Source organism: Papilio xuthus, unplaced genomic scaffold (assembly GCF_000836235.2).
Source record: "Papilio xuthus unplaced genomic scaffold, Pxut_1.1 DF825928.1, whole genome shotgun sequence".
Classification (NCBI taxonomy): domain Eukaryota; kingdom Metazoa; phylum Arthropoda; class Insecta; order Lepidoptera; family Papilionidae; genus Papilio; species Papilio xuthus.
Window position 1 is genome coordinate 1,253,295 of NW_013532721.1, and position 26,788 is coordinate 1,280,082.

At 34.0% G+C, this 26,788-nt stretch overlaps 3 protein-coding genes across 3 annotated transcripts; 2 read left to right on the forward strand and 1 right to left on the reverse strand.

The window, feature by feature from the left end:
- Positions 1-1,487: 1,487 nt before the first annotated feature.
- Positions 1,488-15,612, forward strand: LOC106125234 (blood vessel epicardial substance-A). The gene is made up of 8 exons (XM_013322343.1): positions 1,488-1,645; positions 9,402-9,764; positions 9,879-10,081; positions 10,293-10,487; positions 12,424-12,532; positions 14,132-14,243; positions 14,487-14,667; positions 14,730-15,612. The coding sequence occupies exons 2-8, from the start codon at positions 9,450-9,452 to the stop codon at positions 14,941-14,943; spliced, it is 1,329 nt and encodes a 442-aa protein (XP_013177797.1). The 5' UTR covers positions 1,488-1,645; positions 9,402-9,449; the 3' UTR covers positions 14,944-15,612.
- Positions 15,613-20,163: 4,551 nt separating this feature from the next.
- Dbct (Dihydrolipoamide branched chain transacylase E2) lies at positions 20,164-25,006 on the forward strand. The gene is made up of 9 exons (XM_013322641.1): positions 20,164-20,351; positions 21,422-21,588; positions 22,847-23,034; positions 23,359-23,480; positions 23,554-23,793; positions 23,868-24,134; positions 24,227-24,355; positions 24,456-24,527; positions 24,788-25,006. The coding sequence occupies exons 1-9, from the start codon at positions 20,271-20,273 to the stop codon at positions 24,950-24,952; spliced, it is 1,431 nt and encodes a 476-aa protein (XP_013178095.1). The 5' UTR covers positions 20,164-20,270; the 3' UTR covers positions 24,953-25,006.
- LOC106125441 (uncharacterized protein C2orf47 homolog, mitochondrial) lies at positions 24,985-26,624 on the reverse strand. Its single transcript, XM_013322642.1, has 4 exons — positions 26,232-26,624; positions 25,685-26,119; positions 25,418-25,616; positions 24,985-25,272 (listed from the first exon to the last, which is right to left on the reverse strand). Exons 1-4 carry the CDS (start codon positions 26,232-26,234, stop codon positions 25,088-25,090), a joined length of 822 nt encoding a protein of 273 aa, XP_013178096.1. The 5' UTR covers positions 26,235-26,624; the 3' UTR covers positions 24,985-25,087.
- Between the last annotated feature and the right edge of the window lie 164 nt (positions 26,625-26,788).

The window sequence follows — 26,788 nt, forward strand, 5'->3', positions numbered from 1 at the left end:
TAAAATAAGGGTAATATTGAAAGAGTGTTGAACCAGAAATGTTTTGAAATTTTTGAGATGCAAGATAAATATAATACATTAGATTCTCTTTATTTACTTCATACCATTGGCTATGATCGGTTGGAGCAACTTGCAGCAATCATAAATAAAATGTTGCACAATTCTCGACAAACGATGCAAAATTAATATTTCATAAGTTTAATAAATCGAGCACACGATGACCGGTGCTCGAATAACGAAACGCTATTGTTAGTGTGTTGTATATATTTAACATAACTGCAAGTTAACAGATTTCTATTGAATTATATCAAGGTTTTCTTTGTTAAACGATCACCAATGTTCGTTTTGATACAAGATAATTAAGAATAACCATTAACATAACAGATTACTCGATAGCATTAGCTGTAGTTTTTCGTATGTCTTTAGTTATCAAAAAAATCTCATTTTGTAACTCTTATGATTTTAGTAAAAAAGAAATATGTACTTAATCTAAAAAAGTTTTTATGAAAGTTGTTATCCAGTATGAGTTTTGCGAACTTGCAACAAAGTTGCGGAACGTCTGAGGCCATTGTAATATTTGAACTGACAGAATGCATAACTTTACGAGCTCATTTTAAACACGTATTTGTAAAAGACAAATGTTTCACTTCGTGCGGCGCATGAATCAAGAGATTGGCGACATTATAAACTTGGTCTATATAAATATAGTTACATACAACGGACGGCTCCAGCGCGCTCTACAGTCGCCGGCTCTTTAATATACTTATGTAAGACTTCGATACTGTCCGTACAGAGATGTTATATACAATTTTGTAGTTTCCCTAAAATATGATTCAGAAGGTATTTGACTTTATAGTTGCCTTTCGTCATAGGACCATTCACCATACATTCATCTATTGGAGGAGCATCGTACTAATTTTTGATTATGCGAACATTATATTATTATATTAGTGATGAAAGGTCCTCTTTTCTAGACAAATTGTTAAATGTGTCATCATCACGTCTGATCCAAATTTTGTTTGTTTGAGCTCACTAATGGATAAAGTAAATTACACAATCAAAATTGGGTAGCAATTTGATAGCATGAGAGACGCTGTAAGTCACATCACGTCCAGCGATCGAAATGTAATTTAGCTCGAGCTTTTGGATATTTTATTTAAGGAGCTAGAGGATCGCAATTTAGATATTGTTTCAAGGACCGTTTTATTACAAACTTAAATCACTCGATTTCACGGTCGATAAATAAGACATTTGACAGGCTGCGGCTATCGGACGAGTTCATGTCGTACAATAATTTTATTGATAATATCTAAGTAGGGAGTAGCGAGATGCGAGCGGGACGGGGTGCGGATCGGGGCGAGAAGCAAGATGCAGGGCGCACGCGTGCGGCGCCGCGCCCGTGGCGGCGACGAGCGGCGGGCGCGGGCGGCAGTAGAGCCGCGCGGCGCCGCGCTACGCTCGCCCTGCGCCTCCCGCCGCCTCGACAGCTCGCTATGCCGCTCGCGTGCCGCGCTCGCTCGTGTTGTGGTGCTTTATGATGGTGCGGCATGGAAGTGCGAGACATGCGGACGTTCCGTGAGCGACCACCCACGAGATACGCGACCGCCGCCGGTGGGAGCAGGACTACCACCCGACGGCTGCTCAGGTGAGCGGCCCGGCGTCTCGCAACGCCGGTTCAAAGACGCTGCGATCTCGGGGTCGATAAAAAATACCTTACAAAGTATAAATGTGAGCAACGAAAACAAATTGCGTAGAATGGGTAACTAATGCTACGACACCTCGTAGGGACCTCTACGTTATATGGGCTTAGCGGTAAAAGTACAAAGTATATTTGTTGGCGATCGTTAAGTTTATTAATAAAAGGTTTAATTTAAAAAAATATTGTGCGTTGAGATAAATTTACCTAACAAAACAATTCCACGCGTAAAGGACCTTCGCTTGATTTACCTTTCTGAAAATAACAATAAGAAGAAGAAGTAAATTCTTATCGCAATGTAAACATGGCATCTTACGGTAATAATATGGAGAAGAAGTTTCATAATAGTAATTTACGTAAAAGGATACCAGTTAGATGCTTACTGAGAGAAAATATTACTGCTTTTTCATTCCCACTAACAAAATTTTATCGTGTACTAGGTAAAGGGCGTACAGCATCCTGAACTTTATATAATGTCGTCATCTACTGTTTTTAAGTTATTTCTTCAAATGTAATAACTGAGCTATTGGTAATTGTATACGATTTCATTTTGTGATTCGTCACGCAACATTTAGCATGTAACGTTATCTGGGAGTCCGTAGGCTAGGAGCTGTCGTCATCAATCTAAGTCTGTCGAACTCACAAAATCCTGTTTTAAACGTGAACCATCACATTTATATTACTTTCATTAAAAAAATTATAATAGCTACTATCGAATTACACAGTGATAAGCTTTTATTAACAAATACATAACGAGTTAGTAAATTAATGTCACAAATTTTCTCAGAAAATGTATACTATCTTACTAATATTATAAATGCGCATGTTTAGATGGATGTTTGTTTGAAGGTATCTTCAGAACGAAATTTGGCATAGGGCGACAGCTAGTACTGAATATAATTTGTCTTTTAGGTTATTTATTTTTTATCTTCATCAAACAAAACACGTCTGTTAAAAAAACAGGAATATAGTCTAGTGATTTTTCTCTCTCATACTATTTTTCTGATCTAAGTTATTATCACTAACATAAGGACAATTGTATTTTTGTTTTGTTAATACTTTATTAATATCAAAAAATCACAAAGACCTTAAAAACAATTTATAACTAGTTAGTTATGTCTTGTTTGTAGGTTAGATAGTTGTTTTATCGCTGAAGAAAATTTGTTTGTTTGGAGCATAAGGGATCAACTTGAGGCTTATAGGCCATTGAAAGTAGAGGCGTAGTCGCGACTGACAGTCGCCTTAGACGGCGGGCGTGCCAACCAACGAACAGTCACTTCAATACACTCGCATGACTAAGCTTAATGTATTCTTTGCCTTATCCCACTCACTAACAATAAAATGAATATGGGTTAAAGAAATTATTCCATCCATCCGTTCCAACTCATTTATATTTTATCACCCGAAAAGCCCGTTGGCTGCGTAACATACATATTTTATATGTGTATGTATGTGAAGCCGACTGTAACATAAAAATGCAATGAAAATATATTATTACTAACGCGTACAACATCCGCCACTTCAGTGCGCCTCTCGGTTAACATAACTTTTCTCTTCTTTCAGCTTCTATAAATTATATTAAATGGTACTTTTTCACTTACTTTGCCAAGTATATCTCTTGATATTCCATGTAAGAGTTATTTAGTTGCATCATTTAATTAGATTTTGAATGTGTGTGGTGCAAAGTTATTAAAGAACTGAATCTATATTACCACTTTTTTTTTGATTTGACTTTTGACCAATTTCAACAATTTTGGATGAATAGATATACCATCTAGTTAATATTGCACTTTAGTATTATTTTAAGGTAAACCTTACTTTGTTACTATTAAAATATGTTTATGCATTATGCACTTAAACACTTACTTTCTTTCGACAACCCAACAGAATATTTAACCAAAGAGTTGGAGTTATAAAGCTTGTTCTGAGTCCATTACGCTGCACCTCTCTCGTAGTATTGATTAAATCGGCCCATTAGTAATGCGAGGTGAGAACGAATGTCGGCTCTTCATTTGTACCACTATTTATCTCCCACATAACGATGCTCTTTTTTGCTCAATGAGCACAATTATGTATTGTTTTACACAATATAGAATAACAAAAAAATACTACTCTACTACAAAATGAAGGCTTTAAATAAATCAATGAGAAACAAACAACATCTCAACACACATTGATAAACGTTCATTCAATCATAAACATTTTTATCATTTTTTTTATTGAATGAAGAAATAAACAATATTAATTTGTAGACGATTCTTAAGTATACTGCGCATGATTTTCGAGACCTATGGCGTTAGTATTAGATCATTAACATTTTAAAACATTCAAAATAACATACGTTCACGACTAATGTAGTAATTAGTTTTTGTAAATTTTCATTTGGCACATTTTAACACCGTCCTTCATCATATTCTCGATCTTACTACGTATACAATACATACATGTTTATCGACGTAGTGGTGTAAATATTTACATATACTTCGGTACAATGTTTGGTCTCAGATATCCAGCAGCACATAGTTTTAGAATACCAAATGCTACAGCAACTCGCTAAAACTTTCCAAGACATTGACGTTAAACAAAGATCCTTTAAAGTTTCAGAATTACAACATTGTAAGTCGTACACGTAACTTAGAACCGACTTTACTTACCTAGAGCGTATATTTGTCTTAATATTTTGTAAGTAATATTATGTTGACTTAATATTCTCTGGACTTAAATTCAAAAGTCAAACTTTTTACACGAGTAATATTACTTTTGAATACTAAAATAGACTGGGTACATACAAGAATGTAATAAAAGTCTTTGAAAAAAAATTAGAGGGATGTTTTTTCACAGATTTTTCAACAATGAAAACCTATGTTTAGGTAATTGTGAAACTTAGTAATAAAAATCTGTTAAATAGGTTTCTTTTATTTGAATAAGTTTTGGTAAACCGAGTATTTTCTTAGTTTATAAATAGCATTGTTTTGACTCATAAACAACAACGAATCCATTTCGAAGCGAGCTTCACAGATAATGAATGGTAATCGTATTCAATTTCTTAGAAAAATAAACTTGTGCAAAACAAAATCTACAGATCATCCGTGTTATTGTACTTTAAGAACTATATAATAATTTTGTTCATTTCGTATAATATTTCCATCTGATAACAATTTTTCTTTCACTTAACTGCCGTTCTACGCAACTTAATATTCTGAGGACCTCTACACAAATATATCTGCGTAACATCGCCGTACCGAAGGTTTCTGAGACCAAAATAAAACATCTTCATCCCTGTCCTTATCTTTGAATAACAGATATAAAAATATGTTTTACCCAGGGATTTGGGTCTGAGGAACCCACGGTAAGTATGTTTAATTAAACTTAAAGTAATGTATAATAATTAAGAGTGTAATAAAAAGAGGTCTAGTTATTTAAATTTTAATTTGTTTCTTTTATTACTTTTCATATTGTTATCATTAGCCAGTCATGATTTTAGAGTAAATAGAAATGTAACTATTGTTAAGCGTTGAAAAGACGTTATTATAAATGTAATAGTATGTTAGAACCAAAACTTGACTAGTACTTCAATTAACATACAATAATGTTAGTTAAGTACACACTTGAGGGTAGTGCAATTACAGAAAGGTACACTGAAATAGGTTAAGTGTCGGTAACTACTGTGGTACGTAGCGACATAGTGAACCTACGTATTGCACTTACATTGATTAATTCTTACTGACCATCTAGTGCTTTGATCAAAATAAGTGATGCTTTTATTTCTAAAAATATTTGTAATCATTAAATACATCTTAGTTTCCAAAAATACTTGGATTGGTTTAATTTAATAAATGTAAAATTTTATTTATTAAATTGTTTTCATCGGTATTTCGGAATTATCAAGTTCACAATTTACATTTCATAATCAGTTTATCGCAAAAAATTCCTTTATAGATAGATCTATAAATAAGTTATTAGAAGCACGTTAAAAATAACCACATTTTCCATCTCGCTTAAAACCGGCCTGTTTATTTTTAATTAATTGTGGTCTATCCATCAATTCTGTCTTTCGTAACAAGGATTCGATAAAATAGTCCCGTCATGAGTGATGGATCAATGGAATTAAGCCCTGGTATCAAGGTATTAGCGGTCATGATCGACTTTTTGTCGAATTAAATATGCTCCAAATGTAAACTAGGACTAATACTAAAAATTGCATGTTTTAATCTATAAAATTTTATTTGCCAAATAGTATTTTCAATCAATAAAAAAGATTTTTAAAAAAAATATGGAATTACAATTTCTTTCAAAAAGCGACAACGTTTATTTTTATATGCTAGAAATATTAATATAATGATACTGGTACCGAATACCTGTTCTGACAACCAAATCCATCTACGCAAACCTCTAAGTTCGATAAAAATGGTTAAAAGCTTCAATATACCACAAATTCCGCTTAAAAATCTCTATGCGTTCTCAGAATCAAATAAAGAGATCAAATATGAAACGATAAAGCTATCAGATCGTCCATTATAGGCCTTTTTAAAAAATAAAATGACATTTACTAAACGCCAGTACTGCTTTATCTTTGTAATAATAAATAATATATGTGTAGGATGGCGCGTGGCCATTACAAACTCCATTAGAAGCTAACTCAATACACGAGATGTCCACTATATAAGTTAAATTTTAGAAACAGGATGTTGTATGATAAACGGCCATATTTTTTTTGCTTAATAAAGATTTTTTTTAATTTTTATACGCAGGCTATTTTACATTTTTAAATATGTACATGTAGATCTTTAATATATCTACTGTTATACTAACTCGGCCATTTATTTCTTTATTTACAAAAAAAAATCATTAAAATGTCAAAAACTTCTGTAAACGTAGTAATAAATTCCACACAACCGGCCAAGATCGAAGTCAAAACTTTCGGTAACGTCATCCGGGTGGCTGTTTGTATTTGAATCACGTAATGCTTTCGTGGCAAATATTGATGTGATTTTTAGCCGTTGCTTAGATCTTGAGCCAACTTATAACTGAGTAAACATACTATCCTCGTAATATAGGTAGAGACAATTATATTACACTAGCAGGCACCCGCGACTACGTCCGCGCGGAATTAAAAAAAACTTAATATGGAACCTATGTTTTTTCGAGACTATGTTCTACATATGTACTAAATTTCATCAAAATCCATAGAGCCGTTCTACATTCTAACCACGAGTATAAGACACGATATAAAAGGAATAGATTAGAACTAGTTTTAAGAATTATTTGTCAAAAATACTGAACAAAATATGTATTTGCACATGTTTATGTAAAATAAGTGTGCGATGTTTCAAGTTATCCATTTCTATTCTATCATGCTATGTTTAAAACCGCAATATTAATATTGGAATACGATTGTTATAGACTATATAGATATATATACGTACGTCAATACAATGGAGCACGTACAATTACTGGATGAGCAGTCATCAGATTCATTTTATGCATCAGTCAAGTTAGTATTAGATAGTGTTCTTCCTAACTATAATCAAATGGACAAAAAGACTTATGACTTGTATAAAAAGGTATGTTGTAATCGTTAATGGAGTCGAAAACAAGGACATTAAGCGCCGTCAACCTTAACGACTCGTAAACTGTTGATAATGAGGTTGATGATAGAAGGGGAATAATTGGCACATAATATTGGCTCAGTGCCTGTAATTCTAACGGTCCCTTTTGTGAGACGTTGGATTTCATATTGTGTATTTTTGTATTCATTACTCGTAATAAGTGAGATTTTGAAGGTTAGTTTTTGGTTCATCGCAAATAACTAAATAAAATTTTGTACATAGAGAGAAAATAAAAAAAACTTGATGTTCAAAGTTACTTTTACAAAGTTTTAGCAATGAAATGAAAAGCTAACAGTCAAATAAGTCCTTTATTTTTAACGTTAAGTATGTACTAATTAAAATTGTTTATAAGGTATTTTACACTTGCACAAAAAAGGTTCTTACAATATTATCGTGACATTTCAAATGGTATTATTGAAATGTTGCATAATAAAACAGGCCATTAAGTGTTGGCACAATGTAGAGCGCTATAAAAATTGCGTTCCTATCAAAAGTGCCGTTTAATAGCAATGTGTCGACCGTAGTGACCTGAGGTAATGCAATTTGATGCAAATGCGGCGATGCATGTGACGATAACGAGCCCCCTGCCTTCGCCGCCCTCTCCCCGCGACACCCCCGCGCTGCCTCTTTCGCTGCCTTGCCACCTCGATGACTTACGTCGACGGAAACATACCGGATAACGGACCTCCCAAACGGCAACATTTTAAACCGCCTTATTCTATGCAAAGAACCTTCCGAAAACTATGTATTCAAAGAACTCACTTGAATTCCTAGATGAAGGTTGCGTTTTATCAGTTAGCCATTTTGTATAATGAGGTTTTAGTGAAACATGAAAATGGATTGCATTTGCATTATTTACGTTTTTGTAACTAATAATTCCTTTTAAATAAAAATACATACTAAGTAAGACTAAGTTACAAGTAAACATTTAATTTTTGCTTTTACTTTGAGAATATCCATGATAATTATTATAATATGAATTATGCAAGTCAGAAATTACTTAATTAATGCAAAAAAGCCAAAAATACAAGACGAAATTTAGGGCTCTTGTGAAAGTAATATGAAAGAAGCGTGCACCGCGTAATAATATTAGTAGCGAACTAGGGTCGTAGCAACGTTGCTACGGAGCTACGCGTTCGAAATGTTAATGTTGAGGGGACCAATACTGTGACCTAAATACACTTCATTCAGTATCAATGTTTATGTATAACTTGTTACTATGTTTATATGGAAAACTATTTCGTATAAATTGCTTGTACACTAGGTAATATGTTAAGGGTACAATACTTTTTATATACGTTTTACAAGTTAATTTTCTTAAAAAGACATTTTCTTTAAAAATACATGCAAACTTCGGCAACCTGTACCGTAACCAATTAAACAACTTTAAGATTATATAAATAAGAGACAAATTTCAAGTAAACAACGTGTACAGTCCACTATCGAAACATATTAAAGTTAACGTTTTTACAAATGTTTTCATTCAAAGAATGTTTTTCGCCTGCAACTTCTACTCGAGTCAAAAAACTTTGCTTATGTTTAAATCTTCGGTATTTCCTGAAGAAACACTTATATAAGCTAGACCCGAGACTTGCCTTGGAAATTTGATTAACAAAATCAATTGTCTGTAACACAGTCTATAATATGTTATTATAATATGATCCAGGATATAAACAAAACTTCATCCTTTTTTTAACCGGTCTATCTAATTAAGGTTCGTAATTTTTTATTATAGTTCTGGAAAATTGCTATAATGCAAAGAGAACTAAGTTTTTTCATTGACGGTGATTTTATATTTTTAGAATTAAGACGGCAAAGGCTATGTCAAACTGCCAGCTATTGAACTTCAAGGCTAATGCGATTATGACTAAGGTCATACTAAAACGACTGTACACTTTTTTATTTTGTTTTATGCAAGTGAAAGATTCGCGACGTATAAAAAAAGAAAAATAAAATAGTGAAACTACCTGTATCCCCAAAGTCGGGTATGCCGCCGATATACAAACAAGGGGCTCACTAACCTTGTTGACTTACGAGAGGCGCCCAACTTTTTGGAGTTATCTATATATAATTAACAAATGTATATTGTTATTTAGGTAGAAAGTAGAGGCAATCAGTGCGGCAGTCGGTCGCAGTGCGTGGGGATGGAGCTGGTAATAGTGAAGGCCAGAGCCCAGCTGAATCGTCTTCTGTGGGCGGGTGAGAAACGCGCGGTCGTGCGCGAGGGGGTGCGCGGGGAGCGCGGGGGGGCCGGCGGCCGCGCGCGGGCGGGGCGCGAGCGCAGCATGGCCGCCGCGCCCGCGCCGGCGTCCGCCGCGCCCTGGCTCAACGCCACGCTGGCCTTCAACGCGACGCGCCCCAACGACACCGACTACGAGCTGCTGAACGCCATCGCCGAAGACCGCGACGACCACTGGTTTTGCGCCAAATGGACCAGCGCACAACAGGACCTATTTCAGGTCAGTTTCATGATGTTATATAACACTACTTTTTAAACTAACACGGTAATACTGTAATTATTTAATTAAAGTTATGCGTTTCATTTATAAACTTCTGTGTATCGGCATGCACAGGCAGCGAATTTGTGCTTCGCACTGGCGTTCTTCGTGCCGAAGCACTTCAAGCAGAGTATCTTAGTGCTGCGCGCGCTAGCAGCGGCGGGCGCGGTGCTAATGGCGATGTGGGCGGGCGCCGAGGTGTGCGCTCCCGACATTCTCGCCTGGAGCCTCGCCGTGCTCCTCGTGAACTCGGTGCACTCGGTTTTCTTAATTATAAGGTAAACAATGCCTACCTTCAACATTAGAACTTGTCTAACAATGTCTTGAATTTTTTTTCCACCGCTACTAATATCAATTGCATTTATGTCCAAGAGTTCGTTGTTATATAATACTATAACGATAAACCAATTATTAGTCAAGTCGAAATCACACACAAGGTACGATTCAAACTCGCCTCTCTCTGCGCGACTCATTTTACCACTGTTGCAGATTTCTTCCGCCGGCGCTGTCACTGGAGCTGACGGATCTGTACTTGAAGTTGTTCAAGCCACTGAAGGTGAGCAAGAAGCATTTCCAAGAGCTGACACGCGAGGCGAGGCTCATGCGGCTCGAGGCAGGCGAGGCCTACGCGCTAGAAGACGTCACGCCCGCCGACGAAAGGCTCTCAATACTCCTAAAGGGAAAGTATGTATATATAGATGTATTTATTATATTGAACGTGCAAATGGGCGCTAAGATACCAATGCTATTCACAACATAATTATACATCAAAGAAAATTGGTGAAGATATTTCTTAACTGATCGATAAGAATAATCAACTCTATTAAAAACTTTTTTAACTGGCGTATTTTAAGTACGAAAATGTTATACTAAAGCATATGTACAAGATAACAGTCAGGAAACTTTCAGAACTTAAAACACGCATGTCCTGTTTCGTATCCACGTGTAACGTCACGTATATAACGCGACACGTGACTTGATACGTAACACGTATCGCCATCTTTCTCAAACTTATTCACGTGGAATCACAGGACGAACGACGAAAATATCTTCCTGTTAGGTTGGTAAATAATGACGGCGAGGAAAAGCAATCTCTTTCAGCAAATACAAGTAGTAATGTATTATATTATATTCAGTTATTAATATGCTTCATAAAACTAAGATTCGTATTTGGTGCCAAATTAATAAAAAAAAACTTTAATAATTGTTATCGTTTTAGTACCTAAGATAGCAACTTTAATACAGATAACAAGCTTCGTTTTAATAAAAAAGAGTGATAACAAAATACTTACTTGAAATCGGATTGTTAATAATTTAAAAAGCTATCTACATAAAGTCCTTTCCTAAATAGTGCAACGGTCGATATCAAAGCGGTCTCTATGGATGAAACGAGTTCGTCTGTACATTTTATACTCGTATATTACTTGAGGGCTCGGCCAATGCCCGTAATGCAAGTGTCTACAATTTCAATTCCCCTACAAGTCATTAGGGAATACCGTAATATGTAATGCTATTTGACATAATAAATTAAATATACAACACGTAAGTAATTACTTTGGAAAACATTACGATATTAAATTCTCTGAACCCGAAATACATAAAACTATCGAGTCTTGATATTTTAATCAAATATTTTCACGACACATTCTGAAGTACAATCGAAGAGTCGTGTTTTTATTAATTAAATGCACAGTAAACTGGAGTAGGCGGCACTCGGGGCTCGGGAAAATAATTTAAAGCGAAATACTTAATTGCTTTAAAATCGCATACAAAAGCGTCTTATGCAGGGCGCTGCGGCCGCAAATAATTACGTTAATTTGAACCAGAAACGAGTGCAGGCGGTACGTTGAGCTAGCGGTACATACATATGCGTTATCAAGGTTGACGTAAACTTTATAATCAAACTCTAAATATAGCCAAAAACTTCCACCTAAAAATATTTGTAATTTTTCTGAGGTTATCCTAATATAATACACACAATATAAATACACTTATAAAAGTATGCAGGACGGTGGATTCTTAACGAATATCACTATATTTGTGACGAATCCACCGTCTTGCGTCTTCCATTGCAACATATTTGCAGTTATTTTACTGTCTGAATGGAAATATAGACATTACCTTGATGTATGCTTCAGTTTATAGACTAAGTGTATATAAAGTAATTTAACATATGCACATTAACGTCGTCTGCCTCGACGATAAGTGTGTTCGCCGCGAACTCTAGGGAGAGTCGCGCTATGCTATTATCTATATTAACTTTTAAAACTCTATGTATTTTAGTCATATTGCATTCATGATAATATAAATATTGTGGTGTACACGAATTTATTTCAAGTAATTAAATTAACTAAGGCATAAAAGACACGGAGACAATTAACAATGACAGTTTCTCTATTTGATTTGATCAGCGCACCAGGTTTAAGTCATCTCACTCGTCACTCCTTACTTGATCATGTCATCTTTCGCGCAATCCATCGATCTTTTCTTAGGCCTACCTCTGCATATATTTTGACACAAAAAAACCTTTGCTAATTCGCAGCAATTTTTACATAACGATTTAATAACCATAAATATAAGTCGTGTTAAGTTAATTTAAGTCAGCGGTGTTCGAATACAGAATGCGGGTGAGCTGTGACGAGACGCATTTACACTACATACAGCCATATCAGTTCGTGGACTCGCCGGAGTGGGAGGCCAACAGGGAACAATCTGACGATGTCTTCCAGGTAAAATTTAGAACTTTGGTAATTTATTCACTGCCTTTTATAGAAATTTTGGAGCTGCACGCGCACATTTCTGTCCGCGTGATATTGAAAAAAACATATTATACTTAGTAGCTTTAGTAGTATTCATCTATTGAAGAAATACGAAATAACACTCTTGTATTTCAATTGTTAGAAAGGTTGTGTAAGAAACTGTGGTCATGTTACATGATACTGGTATTGTATTCAAATCTTACTAATATTATAAAAGCAAATGATGTTTGGTAGGTATCTCCGTAACGGTGTACAGATCTCGAAATTTGGTACAGACATAAAAAATACTGTGGAAGAACACATAGGCTACTATTATTTTTTTTAATACCGCGCGGACGGAGTTGCGGGAGGCAGCTACTAAGAAACAAAGCCTTGCTTAAAATCGTTTTATTGTTTTTCAATGCTAACACCGAAATACGTATTAGAGCCGAACATTAATAGGGTCAACCACAATGTAACCTTCAACTTTAGTATCAGATTTGCGGCGACGCTTGCATGTGAACAAAATAATGGATAAGGTTTCTAACAGGAAACTAGTTTTGCATGTAAATCTTATCAACGTCATTGTTGTAGATCTACTTATGTGTTAACAAAGTTGAATTTAAGACCTTGAGCAAGAATACAGTTTGTTTCTAATTGCCCTTTAATCAACGTTGGTTATGAAATGACAGGAGTTGAACATTAACCTTTTCACACCTAAGAAACAAAAGGTGCAAAAGTCATCTGTTTTTAACAGAACGTTGTAACAGCTCATTGTGATTCCGCATCCACTCAGGTTGAATTCCGGCGCAAGCCATGAATAATAGATTAGACCCACGACCGAGGATTTATCTACCGAAATAATTAGAATAACATTTATTCGGTTTAAAATGAATTATTTAGATGTGAAACTATTTTAGTCAGATTTCAAGATAAACTGTTTTGCATCTCCAATTATGATACTTGCTGTAGTTTGCTGTTTTGATAGAAGATTCCGCTTTTGCAGGGTTAAATAAAATTTTACTTTATAATATTAAAATGATACTAGGATACAAGAATATAATAAATAAATTAAAAAATAAAAAAAACTCAAGAGAAAGTTCACTTGGAACATTCGGTTTGCAGTTATAGGAAGAACAGAAGTGTAATTAATTTGTAAATCGGTGACTCATGTCACTAGGATAGTCCTAAATTGAGCTTAATATGTAGCTTAAAATAAATCCTTCGAGCAAAGGCAACGCTAACGTAAATTATCTATAACTTTACACTAATAGTGAATACTAAAGCGTATACTTACTCGCGATTTACGTGATTATAAATATAAGGAATGTCGATACTCGTTTTTTATTATTTTGACATGAAAATACTTTTCTTCGTGATTTACTCGTTCAATCGATAAATCATTGTTTAACATATAAGCAGAAGTAGTTTATGCCATCTTTAAATTATATCCAATATGATTGTCGTCAAAACGTTTTGTCAAATAAAAAAGCTACTATTTTTTATTGTAATAGCGTGTATATAGTATAAGGACTGTAAGTATTGTCTTTGATATAAATAATAATGTTTGTTATTGTGTGCGTAATGTAGGTGAGCGTGGTGGCGGAGGAGGTATGCACGTGCGTGTGCTGGCCACGCATGCGACTCGAACGTGTTCTACGACACCGGCCGGCACTAAAGGTCGTGCTCGACTGTCTCATAGGTATGTTAGTTAAAACATCCACCACAGCAACAAAAGATTTACAGTCGAAAAAATTTAATATTAAGTATGGACTATGAAACGGATTCACTAATATAAGCACTTCAAAGCGAATGGTTACCCAACGCATTGATGTGAATCTAAAAGCGTACTCATTGAATCGAATAATGAGGTTCTTATGTGCACACCATCATATAAACACTCTCTCGAATTGTATTGAAGTGTACCTAAAATGTTGTGTTACAGGGAAAGACATTACTCACAAGCTGTATTCGGTGAGCGAGGGCTTAGGCATCGCGGGCGCGGGGGATAGCGAGGGAGTGCCCCCGCATCTGACGCGCTCGGCCAGCGTAGACGCCGTACATGAAGGCGCCCGCGGTCGACTCCGCAGCCTCGCCTGGCGAGCCAGAACCGCCGCGCCCAAAGGTATCACATCCCACTTTTACTTCTTATGTTAAAAATCCGAATATATAATTATAACAAAACATCTAATATTTCAGGGAGCTCGTATTGGCAGCCAGTGGTGGCACGTCAGTTCCTGCGACAATCGCCGTTTGGGCGCGCTATGCTGCCGCCGCGGCTAGTGGCACAAGCATCATCAGCCAGCTTGCAACCGCCCCCGGCCAGCCTGCAGCCACCTGCAAACCGCCGACGCGAGGTCAAGTTTGCGGAGACGCCGAGCGCGGTGGAACCAGCCGTGTGACGCGGGCCGCGGCTCCAGCCCGAGCTGGTGCCGCTCGTTGCCGCCCCGCAGCCCCCGCAGCCGCCGCACTTCCCCTACACTACTCACATGTCTCACGCAGACTCGCCCACATCCATACTCTCCCCCTGACATCAACCCACATTCGAGCGAACGACACCGCCACACATGACAGACTTTTAAACACATTTGTATGTACAGTAAAACGAGCCGATAAGGGAAATTACTAACATGAGACTAGTAAAAATTAAACGCTAAAAGAAAATAATAATTTTATATTGCCTGTTTAAAAAAAGAGCTTCCTAATAGAACAGTATACACGTGTAATACTTAGCTTATGTTCGCTCGAAAAGTGACGATTGAGTGGGACATTCCACCGCAAGTGACAGAGACACGTCGTCGGTGTGAAGTGATACTGACTGCTAAACTTGTTGAATTTTCATAATGACATTATTATGTAAAATGTAATTATTGTGTGAAAAGTAGATTTAGATAGCTAGAATAAAATGTATTTTGTATTGTATGTTGCATTTGAATAAAACCGCTCAAGCGTTGTATAGCTCTATATAATATAACGATCGGATCGATATAGAACTGAGCGTTATCGATGCGAGCGATCGAGAGAGAACTAAATACTAACACGACTATATGTACATATATGTACACGAGATGTACACCATCGTGACTTAATATTCTTGGTATTTGTGTATCAAATACGACATTCTAAAATATTGTAATGTTATAATGTAATTGTTTATTAGTTAGTACTTGTATATTAATTAAATATTAAATGTGTTAAACTCGTGATAAAATCTTAAAGTTACTGCAAAAAATTCATATTCAGTACGTTGATCATTAAAATTATATCTATTTTCGTGTTCCTTATTCTAAACTTGTAATACAAGCGGTCACCTAATTTGTACTTACAGTCATTAAGTGTTGTATAGTAACTATGTTACTAACTTAGTCATAGTGCTTAAATAACATGTATAATACACAATGTCTTGTCACTGGGCGATCTACGTTCATTTTCTGTTTTATTCCTGGTACGAATGAATACAGTTGAGGCCTAAATTATAATTACAGAAAATTACTAACCACTTTTAATTTGATTGAATTTTATTTATAAAAAGTTTACCTGTTTTTTATCGATTTTTTACATGAGCAATACATTACAATTACAACGAATGTTATTTGTGTACCATAGTTAACAAATTGTGAATTATAACAAGACAAAAGTTTAATGCGTTTGTAAGCATAACTATTAAAATTGTCCTATACGACCAATCCAATATATGATTTAAAACTTTTAATTTACAGCTCATAAATTTTAATAATTTTTAAATCAACAATGGTTGTATGTAATATCATATTTATGTTTATATAAAACCAATTACTATGGCACAATTTTAATTAAGATTCGTGAACGCACATTAAAACTAACTCACTCACACAAACGATTTGGATACAATAAACAATTCATACAATCCGCTTCTAGTATAACTTAAAGTCATCGTGTAACTTGAAGATGATTAGGAATTATATTAAGGTGTCAACACAACTATGAAATAATAAAAATAATTCACGTCGGTGTTTAGTTGTTGTTGTCGTCGCTTTATTACTGTATCGTGTCAGAATAGACGGACAAATAGTGTCTGTATTAATGTTAGCCTTGTGAACACTCATTACCTCTCACGACATACGATACTTCATTCACAAACCGAGGATATAACATCGAGTACTACCCAAACTCCTTATAAAACGTAACTCATGTAAGCTACGTTTCAAATGTTTTCAACATTTTTCTAGCTACGATTTTATCATTCGCATAATACATATCGTTCCTCGTCGTCTTATGATAATGCGATTCTCAACATCATCTCCGAATACATTAAATAATAATGGCACAATTTTTATTAACGTACATTTTATTTATATTCTTACAATGAAATTTAAAAAGAAGAATGCGATGTTGTGATAAACTTTAAAACACGATAAAAATTTGTAAACTTTTTACGGTTTATCGATTGCTTAAGGCTGGAGTCGTACATCTTTAAAACAGATTTTTTAAATAAAAGTTTATGCCTTGCTCTTATGGTATATTTAAACATTGGAAAAGGCTAGTGAAATTTTGATAACTTAACACCTAGATTTGAAGTAATAAATATAAAACATAACATTTTTAATCATCAAATTTTACGAACACAAAGTCTACGCGTTAAACGCGCGAGTTTATTGTGTGAAAAGTAAATTTAAAAGCTTTTTGAATCGTGTATTTTTGTCATATATGGTTTTGTAAGATCCAGATTAGTAACGACTTCACATACGAGTAAGAGGACTGTGTCAAAAAACCAAGAAGTTTCATCACGTTACAGAAAGGATAATTATATGTGTACCGAATAAAATAAAATTCTGCTAAATGCTTTGATAGCTTTTTAAACATGCGCCAACAGATTATAGTAGAATAACCTTTATGTTCTAACCTATCTCTAAGTTTAGACCACCTCTATTTCATTAGAAAGTCGCTTTATTTTTTAACAGTACGAATTAATTCGAATTACAATTGGATTTAAATATAATGTATATAAAAATGTAAAAAACTTATACTATTACATTTCTTTAAATACAGCAGTCTTTCCCAAAGTGGGCGATAACGCCCCCTTGTGGGCGCTGCAGGTCTTAAGTTGCGGGTTATTGTAAAAGTTTCGTTTAGAATTCTCCGTTAATATACATATACAGGTCACAATAATTAATTAATTTAATTTGAAGTTTTTAAATATGTGAAAATATGGGGGCGCTAAAAAATATTTATTCTCAACGTGGACAGAAGACAAAATAAGTTTGGGAACCACTGATATACAGGTTGGTTTATTTAAAGCGTCGCTGTAAAAATTGTTACTTAGTTTTCAGGTACAATTATTTTAAACATGTCTTCCTTGTTATAAGTTAACTTTTATATAAAATCTACAATGTGTTGTGATTTATTAACATCATATTCTTCCAATCACTTTAATGAAATAATCTAAGTAATTTATTATTAAAATACATTACAGTAATTGATTATACTAATGTAGTTATTTGTTAAACAACTGGTGACACTTTGCGATGTATGACTTACTGCAACTTATTTATATGATAGATTTTGTAAATTGAATATTACTGTATAATTTCATAACATATAATTTAATTTCTTCAAAGAAATACGTGGATTAATTTCTATGTTTTATATTTTTGTATTAATTGTAATATGTTTATGTTGCTTTATTAAAGATGGTCGTATCTCTAATTATGAACACAATTACTCTTTAAATACATTACGAATTTGTTTGAGGAACACACGTACTAAAAACGCTAATAACTTAGTACAAATATAAAATTTAATGCCGTTAAAATCTACATAACTGTTTCTCGCAATTTATTTTTAAATGGTATGAAATATCAAGAATTGTAACTATCAATTGTTTCTTGTTAAATCAGATTGTTTGAAGTAAAAACGCGTGTAAATGCTATATTGTTTATATAAGATATATGTTAACACAAAATATGTGATAGTTATATTCGCATTTAATTAGCCTTTTGTAAATGCATAGCAATAGTGACGTTCTGCAACTTTTATATTCTTTGTTTTATCTTACAACACTTTGTTATTTTGAGAAGATGTTTATGGCATATTATGAACGTGTTTTTGGATACATGTATTCCATGATTCCATCCCATAAATGACTAATAGAACACCATAGACTATGGACGATTGCTAAATGAAATATTTTTTTTAATACATCCATCCAGTGTCACGAATGAATACATTCGTTGTTATAATTTTCAAACAGAACTATTGTATAATAAATGTACGTTATAATTAATGGAGCACAAATCTGCCTTCTATCTTCAATCTTCACGAAACAGCAGTATGAAAAGGACTTTGTAATAAAAGGTTAACAGAACATCTCTGTGATAAACACTAGCTACTAGTGCACGTATATGAGTCGTATGTATTATACTTACTCGAGATCTGGCAAACATCACAGTATCATAGGTTGCCCTGCGTTTTGTCGTACATAAAATAATCGTTATCGATTATACATTATTGTATTTATTCACTTTATTAACATGTTTATTATGTCTTTAATAAAAACAATTGCTTATTATTGTTATTTTTTTATGATCCCCGAATGTTAAGCATTTAAAAACATAACGCTAACCAAACTATTACCGTCTGAAAGTCGCCATTTCAAACAGATAACATTTAAGAGCTCGATTAACATCACAAAAGTGGAAATGATTATTAACCATAGCTCATTAGCATCTACTCTTGTTGGTAAGACAATGGACCTACTTATTCTTTCAACAACTTTCATAAAGAAAAAATAATAACTTTGTCAAAACCTGCACTAGAAATAAAAATATTTAATGTTTCAGTTATATCGTATCATATATGACGTCGTGTGTACGCAAGAAAACACAAGTTTTACACAATCAGATAAAACTCATAACCTTTGGCTGCCTCGTCAAGATAATATCTCGACATATAGAATCAACTGTTTACATTATGTTTTAGTGTCATTTCTCAAAATTCAAAAGCAATATCATATTCAATAATAAACGTTCTATACTAAGGTTCTATGAATAGTTGCTCTCAAAAACATTTTTGGATAAACAGTTAATATTATACTATCTGTCGTCCGCGAATTCGTCCGAGCGGAATTAAAACTTAATTAATAGCGTATGTGTTCTTCAAGATCTATGCCTTTCAACGAGATCCATGCAGTCGTTCTGGAGATACCTTATAACAAACATCCATCCATCCATCTAAACATTCGCATTTATAATATTAGTAAGATAAATACTTCGTGGCGATCTTTGGGGGAGGCCAATGCCCAGCAGTGGGCGTCTCATGGCTGAGAAGAAGAAGAAGAAATACTTTGTTGGAAATAGAATAGTAAAAAAGAAATATTCTTCCAGACTTAGCACTAGGAAACACACTCAAAAATCTATTCAGGGTTTTCGTCCGCGTTAAAGCGTAAAAAAATAAAGGTGTACATTCTTTAATTGTATTTAAAAACTTAATTATTCACAAAACGATCAAGGAATGTTCTATTCCTTATGATTAGTTTGGGCGCTGGCCTCGAAAATACAAGTAATGGTTGAAGACGTTGAAATATATAACTTTATAATTGTTTAATATGTTAATCAATGCCAAAGGCGATGATAATTTCGGAGGCGATAGCGGCAGTGCGCTCACGCCGCGGACTGGAATGGCCGCGTCATGAGACGTGTTCATATACAACATTAATTTTATATCTATTCGATTACTCTTCAATATTAACGCTATGGCTTTTGTGATGAGAAAGTTGTTTGTTAATTTAAAAAATGTGAACAAATGTAGAAAACTGTGTCTGTTTGTGCAAAGTGTAAGTGCTTTATTATTACTTTGGAAATTAGAACTATAAATCATTGTTGTATCAATAAGTAAACACTATGTATATAAATTTTTGTACCACAATATATCACAAACTAGTTCCCGAAACACGTTTTTTAACTTATAAAGTTACTAGTTTATTTTAAACATTTTGAAACAATATATTTATCTATACAACAGTTTTATCTAAGTTCTAATTCATTAAAAGTGTTTAAAATCAAATAAACCAATATGATCTATAGATATGCCTATTTCGTCAACCGGTATGCGGTCTGTTCCAAGCCGGTTATATAGCGTGGACAGGTCAAACTTTATTAGTAACAACGTGAGGTTCGCCTTCGCTTTTTGCCCAACATCTCGCTGTCGTATATGTAAGATAACACGCACAAAACAAACCCGAAAGTTATCACAAGTAAATAATAATTTACGTTATCGCCCTGTATTATCGTGCCCACTAATAAAATTATAGTCATAAAAGAGTACAAATGAGACTAAGCGATCTGATTTAGTGATAAAAAAAATTGACCTTGACATTTAGCTTTTGGAAATTCTTTTAGATTTTTAATTAGCTATTTAATATTAGAGCCATTTTATAGGGTCAAATTACATGTGATAATTTTGTAGTAATTATTTTGTTCTTTCTATCGTATGACAAATATAAAAAGTGATAAATTTTTCAACTTTGTATTCAAATTACACACGTAACTGCATAAATTTCTTTCCAGCTGACTGCGCAATATTAAGTCATGTAACACTAGGATATCGTACTCTATGTATATACGTCTTTTAGATTTGTAATTTCACCAGAGAAATACAGAAGAATGACATTATTTCAGATATCTATACAATTAATAAAATCGGAATGTCTGTATGTAATATAAAAAAAACATATTTCGTGAACATGTATAATATTTGCGTTGCTAATATCGAAAATCATTTATTTTTTACATTATTACCTGTGATAAATAAATTTCCTGATACAAATTTTACACCAAGAGAAGTATGATTTGTTTACAAGTTGTAATTTTTTACCTTATTAAATATATATATTTTTAATTACAGAAAAGGCGTCACGCGGTTCGCTATTGCGGTGCCTTACACCTGCATTCAATTGAAGATAATAGAGTAAATTATAGATATTTCCACACGACAAAAGTTTTGAATAAAAAGGTTGCATTCAAATTATCAGACATCGGAGAAGGAATACGAGAAGTGGTTATCAAAGAATGGTAATGTAGTACTACGTAGTTACTAAGTCATAATAAAAATTGCTTTCCATAAAAATCAATTCTTTAGGTAAACACGAAAAATCTATTTTAAAACAAAAATTTTAGGTTAAATACGTATTTATTACATGTGTGTGTGTTGTTTTATGCATTCTTTATTATCTAGTGATACCTCTGCCAACACCTTCATACAAGAACATACGTATTATCGCCACTGTCATTCGCTTTGAAATAACGTAATAACAATTAGTTTTGTGTAGGTAAGGTGGGCAGCGGCATCTCTCGGTTAAATTCATCATACGCGAACAAAAAGTAGCGTAACTCACGCAAAAGTTCAATGCAGTCGTAAAATAGTATACAAAAACTCAACATTTAAAACGTGTTAACATACTAATGAACTTGCACAATTCTAACATATTAAACAGTTTATAGAAACTTAATTAATATTTCTATTTTGACATTACATATTTAGTCTAGATATAAATATGTAGTGTAACAGATTGAATTGCTTATCACTTTCGTGTCTTATCTATCGCGACCCCTGCAAATAACTAGCGATGATAACATTTTGTTTATGTAGTTTAAAAATGTCACAATTACATGATGAAATTATAAAAATTTGTAAGTGAAGTGGCACTTACCAACATAATGCCCCGTTCACCGCCTGCAGGTGCCTCGTCACACTGTCGATGTCAGTCGATTCAAATAAGTCGCTGTCAAATATTCTAAAGATGCTAGTAATCCTGCACTCCTGATGCACCCGATGCACCACTACCCGTAAGTGCGCTATAGATGCGTCGATATCGAACCGAACGCGCAATCGTAATCTTAGCGAGCCTCTATGCTAGGAAACAGACACGTCCGATTTGTAACTGTTTCCGTCCAACTTCCGTCGACTCTCGATGCTCAACTACTGTCAACTATCGGATTCGAACCTTCGATTTCTAACTACCCACCTGTGCAGAGAGAATAAAAATGAATTGCGCTACACTGAGGCGTATACCGAGCCGCGAAATCCAAATACGAGCTATAGTGCATCAGTAACATGAATTAAATTAACCTTTTTTACGCAATCATTTTGTTTGGGTAATATAAAAATTGTTTCTTACATAAATATAACGACTGTTTTTGTTGTTGTATACAAGAAAAAAAACGTGTTATTAACATAATCCGTTGGTTCAAGGTTATGGAAAAAAGTAGTAAAGATAAATTAATGGTAAATTTTAAATTATATAAATCCGAAAGTATTTTTGTGTTTTAGGTTCATCAAAGTCGGTGACAAAGTACAACAATTTGATAACATTTGCGAAGTGCAAAGTGATAAAGCAGCAGTGACGATCACCAGTCGGTACGATGGTGTCGTCACCAAAATATACCATGAAGTTGATCAGACAGCACTCGTCGGACAACCGCTTGTTGATATTGAAGTCGACTCTACAGCTGATGATGGTAACTATTAATCAATAACTAAAAGCTATAAATATTCTGTACATTGGACTTTGTTTTTTTTCAATTCACAAATACAATGCTCGAAAAAGATGCTCTTCTTTCATCAATTCTGTAACTAAAAAAAAGGATTATAAAATTTGAAAGAAAATGTATTTTTAACATTATTGAGCAACTAATAATTACATGCGCAATGTTCGGAACGGCTTAGGAGATGCCTTAAAAAAATTGACGATAAAATAAATACTATAGAATTTATTTATATGGAAGTTTTGGTAATCATTAAAGGCTAATAAATTGATAAAATCATTCTTATTTAACTTTCAGATTCATCTTCAGATTCAGATACTGAATCAAATGTTGAAGTCTCCAAAACACAAAGCCAAACAACTCAAAAAGTTAAAGTACTCACAACACCAGCTGTTAGAAGAATTGCAGCTCAATTTAAAGTATGAAGATAAAAAAACATATTTTGCATAGTTAAATAACAAACTGATAAGTACTAATTACATCTGTTTTCAGGTAGATTTAGGTACCGTAAATCCAAGTGGAAGAAACGGTAGAATACTCAAAGAAGATGTATTAGCGCATCTCAATATGTCAGCGGATAAATCTAATGAAATTCCCAGCGCTCTTTCTGTTGAAGCAAAACAAATGGCAGTGTCTTTTGGTAGTGTTAAAATTGAGGAAATCTTAGAAGATAAAACAGTACCAATAACAGGATTCACAAAAGCCATGGTTAAATCGATGACAGAAGCAATGGTAAAATGAAAAATCTTTTTACTTCGATAAGATTATCGTCATATTATTGCATAACAACTTTATAACTTTTGCAGAAAATTCCTCATTTTGGCCTCAGTGACGAATACGATGTTACAAAATTGGTTGAATCGAGGGAAAGTTTGAAAGTCATAGCCCAAGAAAGAGGAGTGAAGCTCACTTACATGCCTATTATCATTAAAGCCTCATCATTAGCTCTAACTGCTTATCCAGTTCTAAACAGTAGCCTAGATGCTGCTTGCGAGAACCTCACTTACAAAGCAAATCATAACATTGGCGTGGCAATGGATACGCCAAATGGATTGGTGGTCCCTGTTATCAAAGTGAGCATTGTTTCAAAACTATAATTGATTGTAACATTCCGTACAATTTTATGATCAAAATCAATTATTTTTAAACTTTACTATTATTTCAGAACGTCCAGCATAAAACCATTCTTGATATAGCGAAAGAACTTAATATTTTACAAGAGAAAGGTTCAAAAGGTCAACTTGGATTAAGCGATTTATCAGGCGGAACTTTCACCTTATCAAACATTGGCATTGTAAGGAAAATACTCTTATGTAACATATATTTTTTTATTCCTTTAATTAGTTACAGTAAAAGTCCATTGGCATGTTTAATTTTAAATTCAATTATTTTAGGTCGGTGGAACATATGCAAAGCCAGTGATCGTCCCACCACAGGTTTCCATTGGCGCCCTCGGAAAAATACAGGTACCGAAATTACATTTCAATTTAAAAATAAGATTTTCAATTGCAATTCACTTATTTAATAGGAGTACCCCAAGATTTTTTTAATAATACTTTGAAATCGTTTTCAGAGGTAGGTGCTACCTAGTAATAGTTTGATATTATACGGTTATTAGTTCTAGTTGTTTTGAGGGTACTTAGATATAATTAAGATTTTCAATTGCATGTTTTTGTTCTTATAAATATTAACCACATTTATACGATTAATCTTTTCCCTTTTGCAGGTATTACCCAGATTTAATTCCGAGGGCGAAGTTGCTAAGGCTCATATATTGACTGTGAGTTGGTCAGCTGATCATCGAGTCGTGGATGGAGTTACAATGGCGCGATTTTCAAACATCTTGAAACAATATCTTGAAGATCCGTACAAACTCTTACTAGATATATAATTTATCACCAGATATTTGTGTTCAAATAATTATTTTGTATCTTTACACGTTTTATACGTTACATTTTTATTGTTACGATTTCGATTTTAATTGTTATTAAAAATGTTTGACTTGTCTTTGCGTTGAATTCAATATCTATCGTCGCAGAACTTCGAATCGTGTTATTTTAAAATATGCTATGGTCCACTCCGGAATGCAATGAGGTGTGTATTCGCGGTGAAATCTCGCGAAAATCTCCGTAAATATCAACGAGTCCACGGCGTTTATAGGTGTCCATTTAAGCGCAAGGAAAGACATGTCGACGTCGCAGAACTTTTTATCTGGAAACAATATCAGTTGATTCAGAAAAGAATGATTACAAAGAATAAAAAATTTAAGAACATTTTTGATAAGAAAAAAATGTAATTTCTGGACTAAATGTGATTTGTGGATAGCTACTATGAATACGTAATTATATGTAAGTACCGGCAATCCGTATGAAGTACACTTTCCTTGGCGAAGATATTTGTATGTCTTCGTGTTTGAGTGCCAACAGTGCGCGGTGCCGATTGTTCCAGTTCCGCTCCAATTCCCTAAGCAGACTTAAACGAGCAGGCTTCGTGAGTAGACCGTTCAGTTGCTCGTACTTGCCGTCGCTTATCACTTGAGTAACTCTTGATATAGCCTAAAAATTGTATTTATAAGTCATATGAATCTTACAAGAAAAGCCATAAAGTAATATGAAACACATACCTGTTTAGTACCAAATTTAAATTCTTTTTCAGTAAATGATGGGTCCCATACACTTCTTAACACACTAAAATCGATTTTTGTCATCAGCCATCTAAAGGGATTTTGCAATAATATCAATTTAGGGACCCGTTTTTTTCTTTTATTTGGACCTCTTTGAGCGACAGTAAAGGTTTTAGGGAAGGCTTTGAGTAAGTCCAATGAAAATTTTGACTGTTGTAGCAGATTCGATTTGTTGTTCCTGTTTGTGTCTAACTGGGAGAAATTTAGTGGGAACTTCTGTTGGTCTAAATACAAATTGTTGGTGTATTTTGTTTTGCATGGGGAAGTTATTAGTCCTGAATTATAGTTGATGCACTTATACGATTTTTTGACTAATGCCAAAGATGTTGGTCTAGGCAAAAGTCTGTTTATTAAAAACACTGCCTTGTTTTCAATCTGAAAATAATACACACGTTGAATTATAATTATTATATAATATTATAAGTATATTCAAAAGGGAAAAACTTTTTGAAGGATTCCGACAAAGATATTTATAACTACTACTTACCATTTCCCCATAGCAAAACTTTGAGTTTATAACAAAATATTTTTCAATGCATTTTTAAACTTTTCTCAAGATAAGTCGCATAAAATTTATTTGCCAAAAAACTACCAAATATGATAACATGTTATTACTGACTGACTGACGTTTAGATTCAAAGTCAAATATTAATCAATTCAATTTTTTAATACTTTAAGTCCAAACCATTAACAGCCAATACAAAATGTCTTCAAGTAGGTATTTAAATACTTTGTTGCGCTTCTACACTACAGTGTTTTTTTGTTGTATTACAATTAAACTGCTGACTAATAATAGTAAGAAAACAGTCAGAAAGTCTTATCATTGCTCAGTAAGAAGTCCCTTGGTGTGTCGCTTACTAAAAAAATCGGCAGTTACTGTTTATTAAAACTGAACTTCAATATATTATAACTAGACTGTAAATGTACACAATGCCCTTTATTCCAATAATATATTATGTCCAATACCAGTGTTTCTCTGTGCATGACTTACAACAGAAGCAAAGTAAATCGCGCAAATGTAATTACCGTTCTTACTTACTTAAC

What these genes read in the sequence shown, in the direction of transcription:
- LOC106125234 (XM_013322343.1), top strand. Translation starts at nt 9,450, where the DNA reads ATGGAGCTGGTAATAGTGAAGGCCAGAGCCCAGCTGAATCGTCTTCTG. An exon ending in TCAATACTCCTAAAGGGAAA is followed by an intron (nt 10,488 to 12,423) that starts GTATGTATATAT and finishes GTTCGAATACAG; the next exon opens with AATGCGGGTGAGCTGTGACG. An exon ending in AGAACCGCCGCGCCCAAAGG is followed by an intron (nt 14,668 to 14,729) that starts TATCACATCCCA and finishes TAACAAAACATC; the next exon opens with TAATATTTCAGGGAGCTCGT.
- Dbct (XM_013322641.1), top strand. Translation starts at nt 20,271, where the DNA reads ATGGCTTTTGTGATGAGAAAGTTGTTTGTTAATTTAAAAAATGTGAAC. An exon ending in CGACTCTACAGCTGATGATG is followed by an intron (nt 23,035 to 23,358) that starts GTAACTATTAAT and finishes TTTAACTTTCAG; the next exon opens with ATTCATCTTCAGATTCAGAT. An exon ending in AATCGATGACAGAAGCAATG is followed by an intron (nt 23,794 to 23,867) that starts GTAAAATGAAAA and finishes TAACTTTTGCAG; the next exon opens with AAAATTCCTCATTTTGGCCT.
- LOC106125441 (XM_013322642.1), bottom strand. An exon ending in TTAAATTTGGTACTAAACAG is followed by an intron (nt 25,617 to 25,684) that starts GTATGTGTTTCA and finishes TACAATTTTTAG; the next exon opens with GCTATATCAAGAGTTACTCA. An exon ending in GTACTTCATACGGATTGCCG is followed by an intron (nt 25,273 to 25,417) that starts GTACTTACATAT and finishes TATTGTTTCCAG; the next exon opens with ATAAAAAGTTCTGCGACGTC.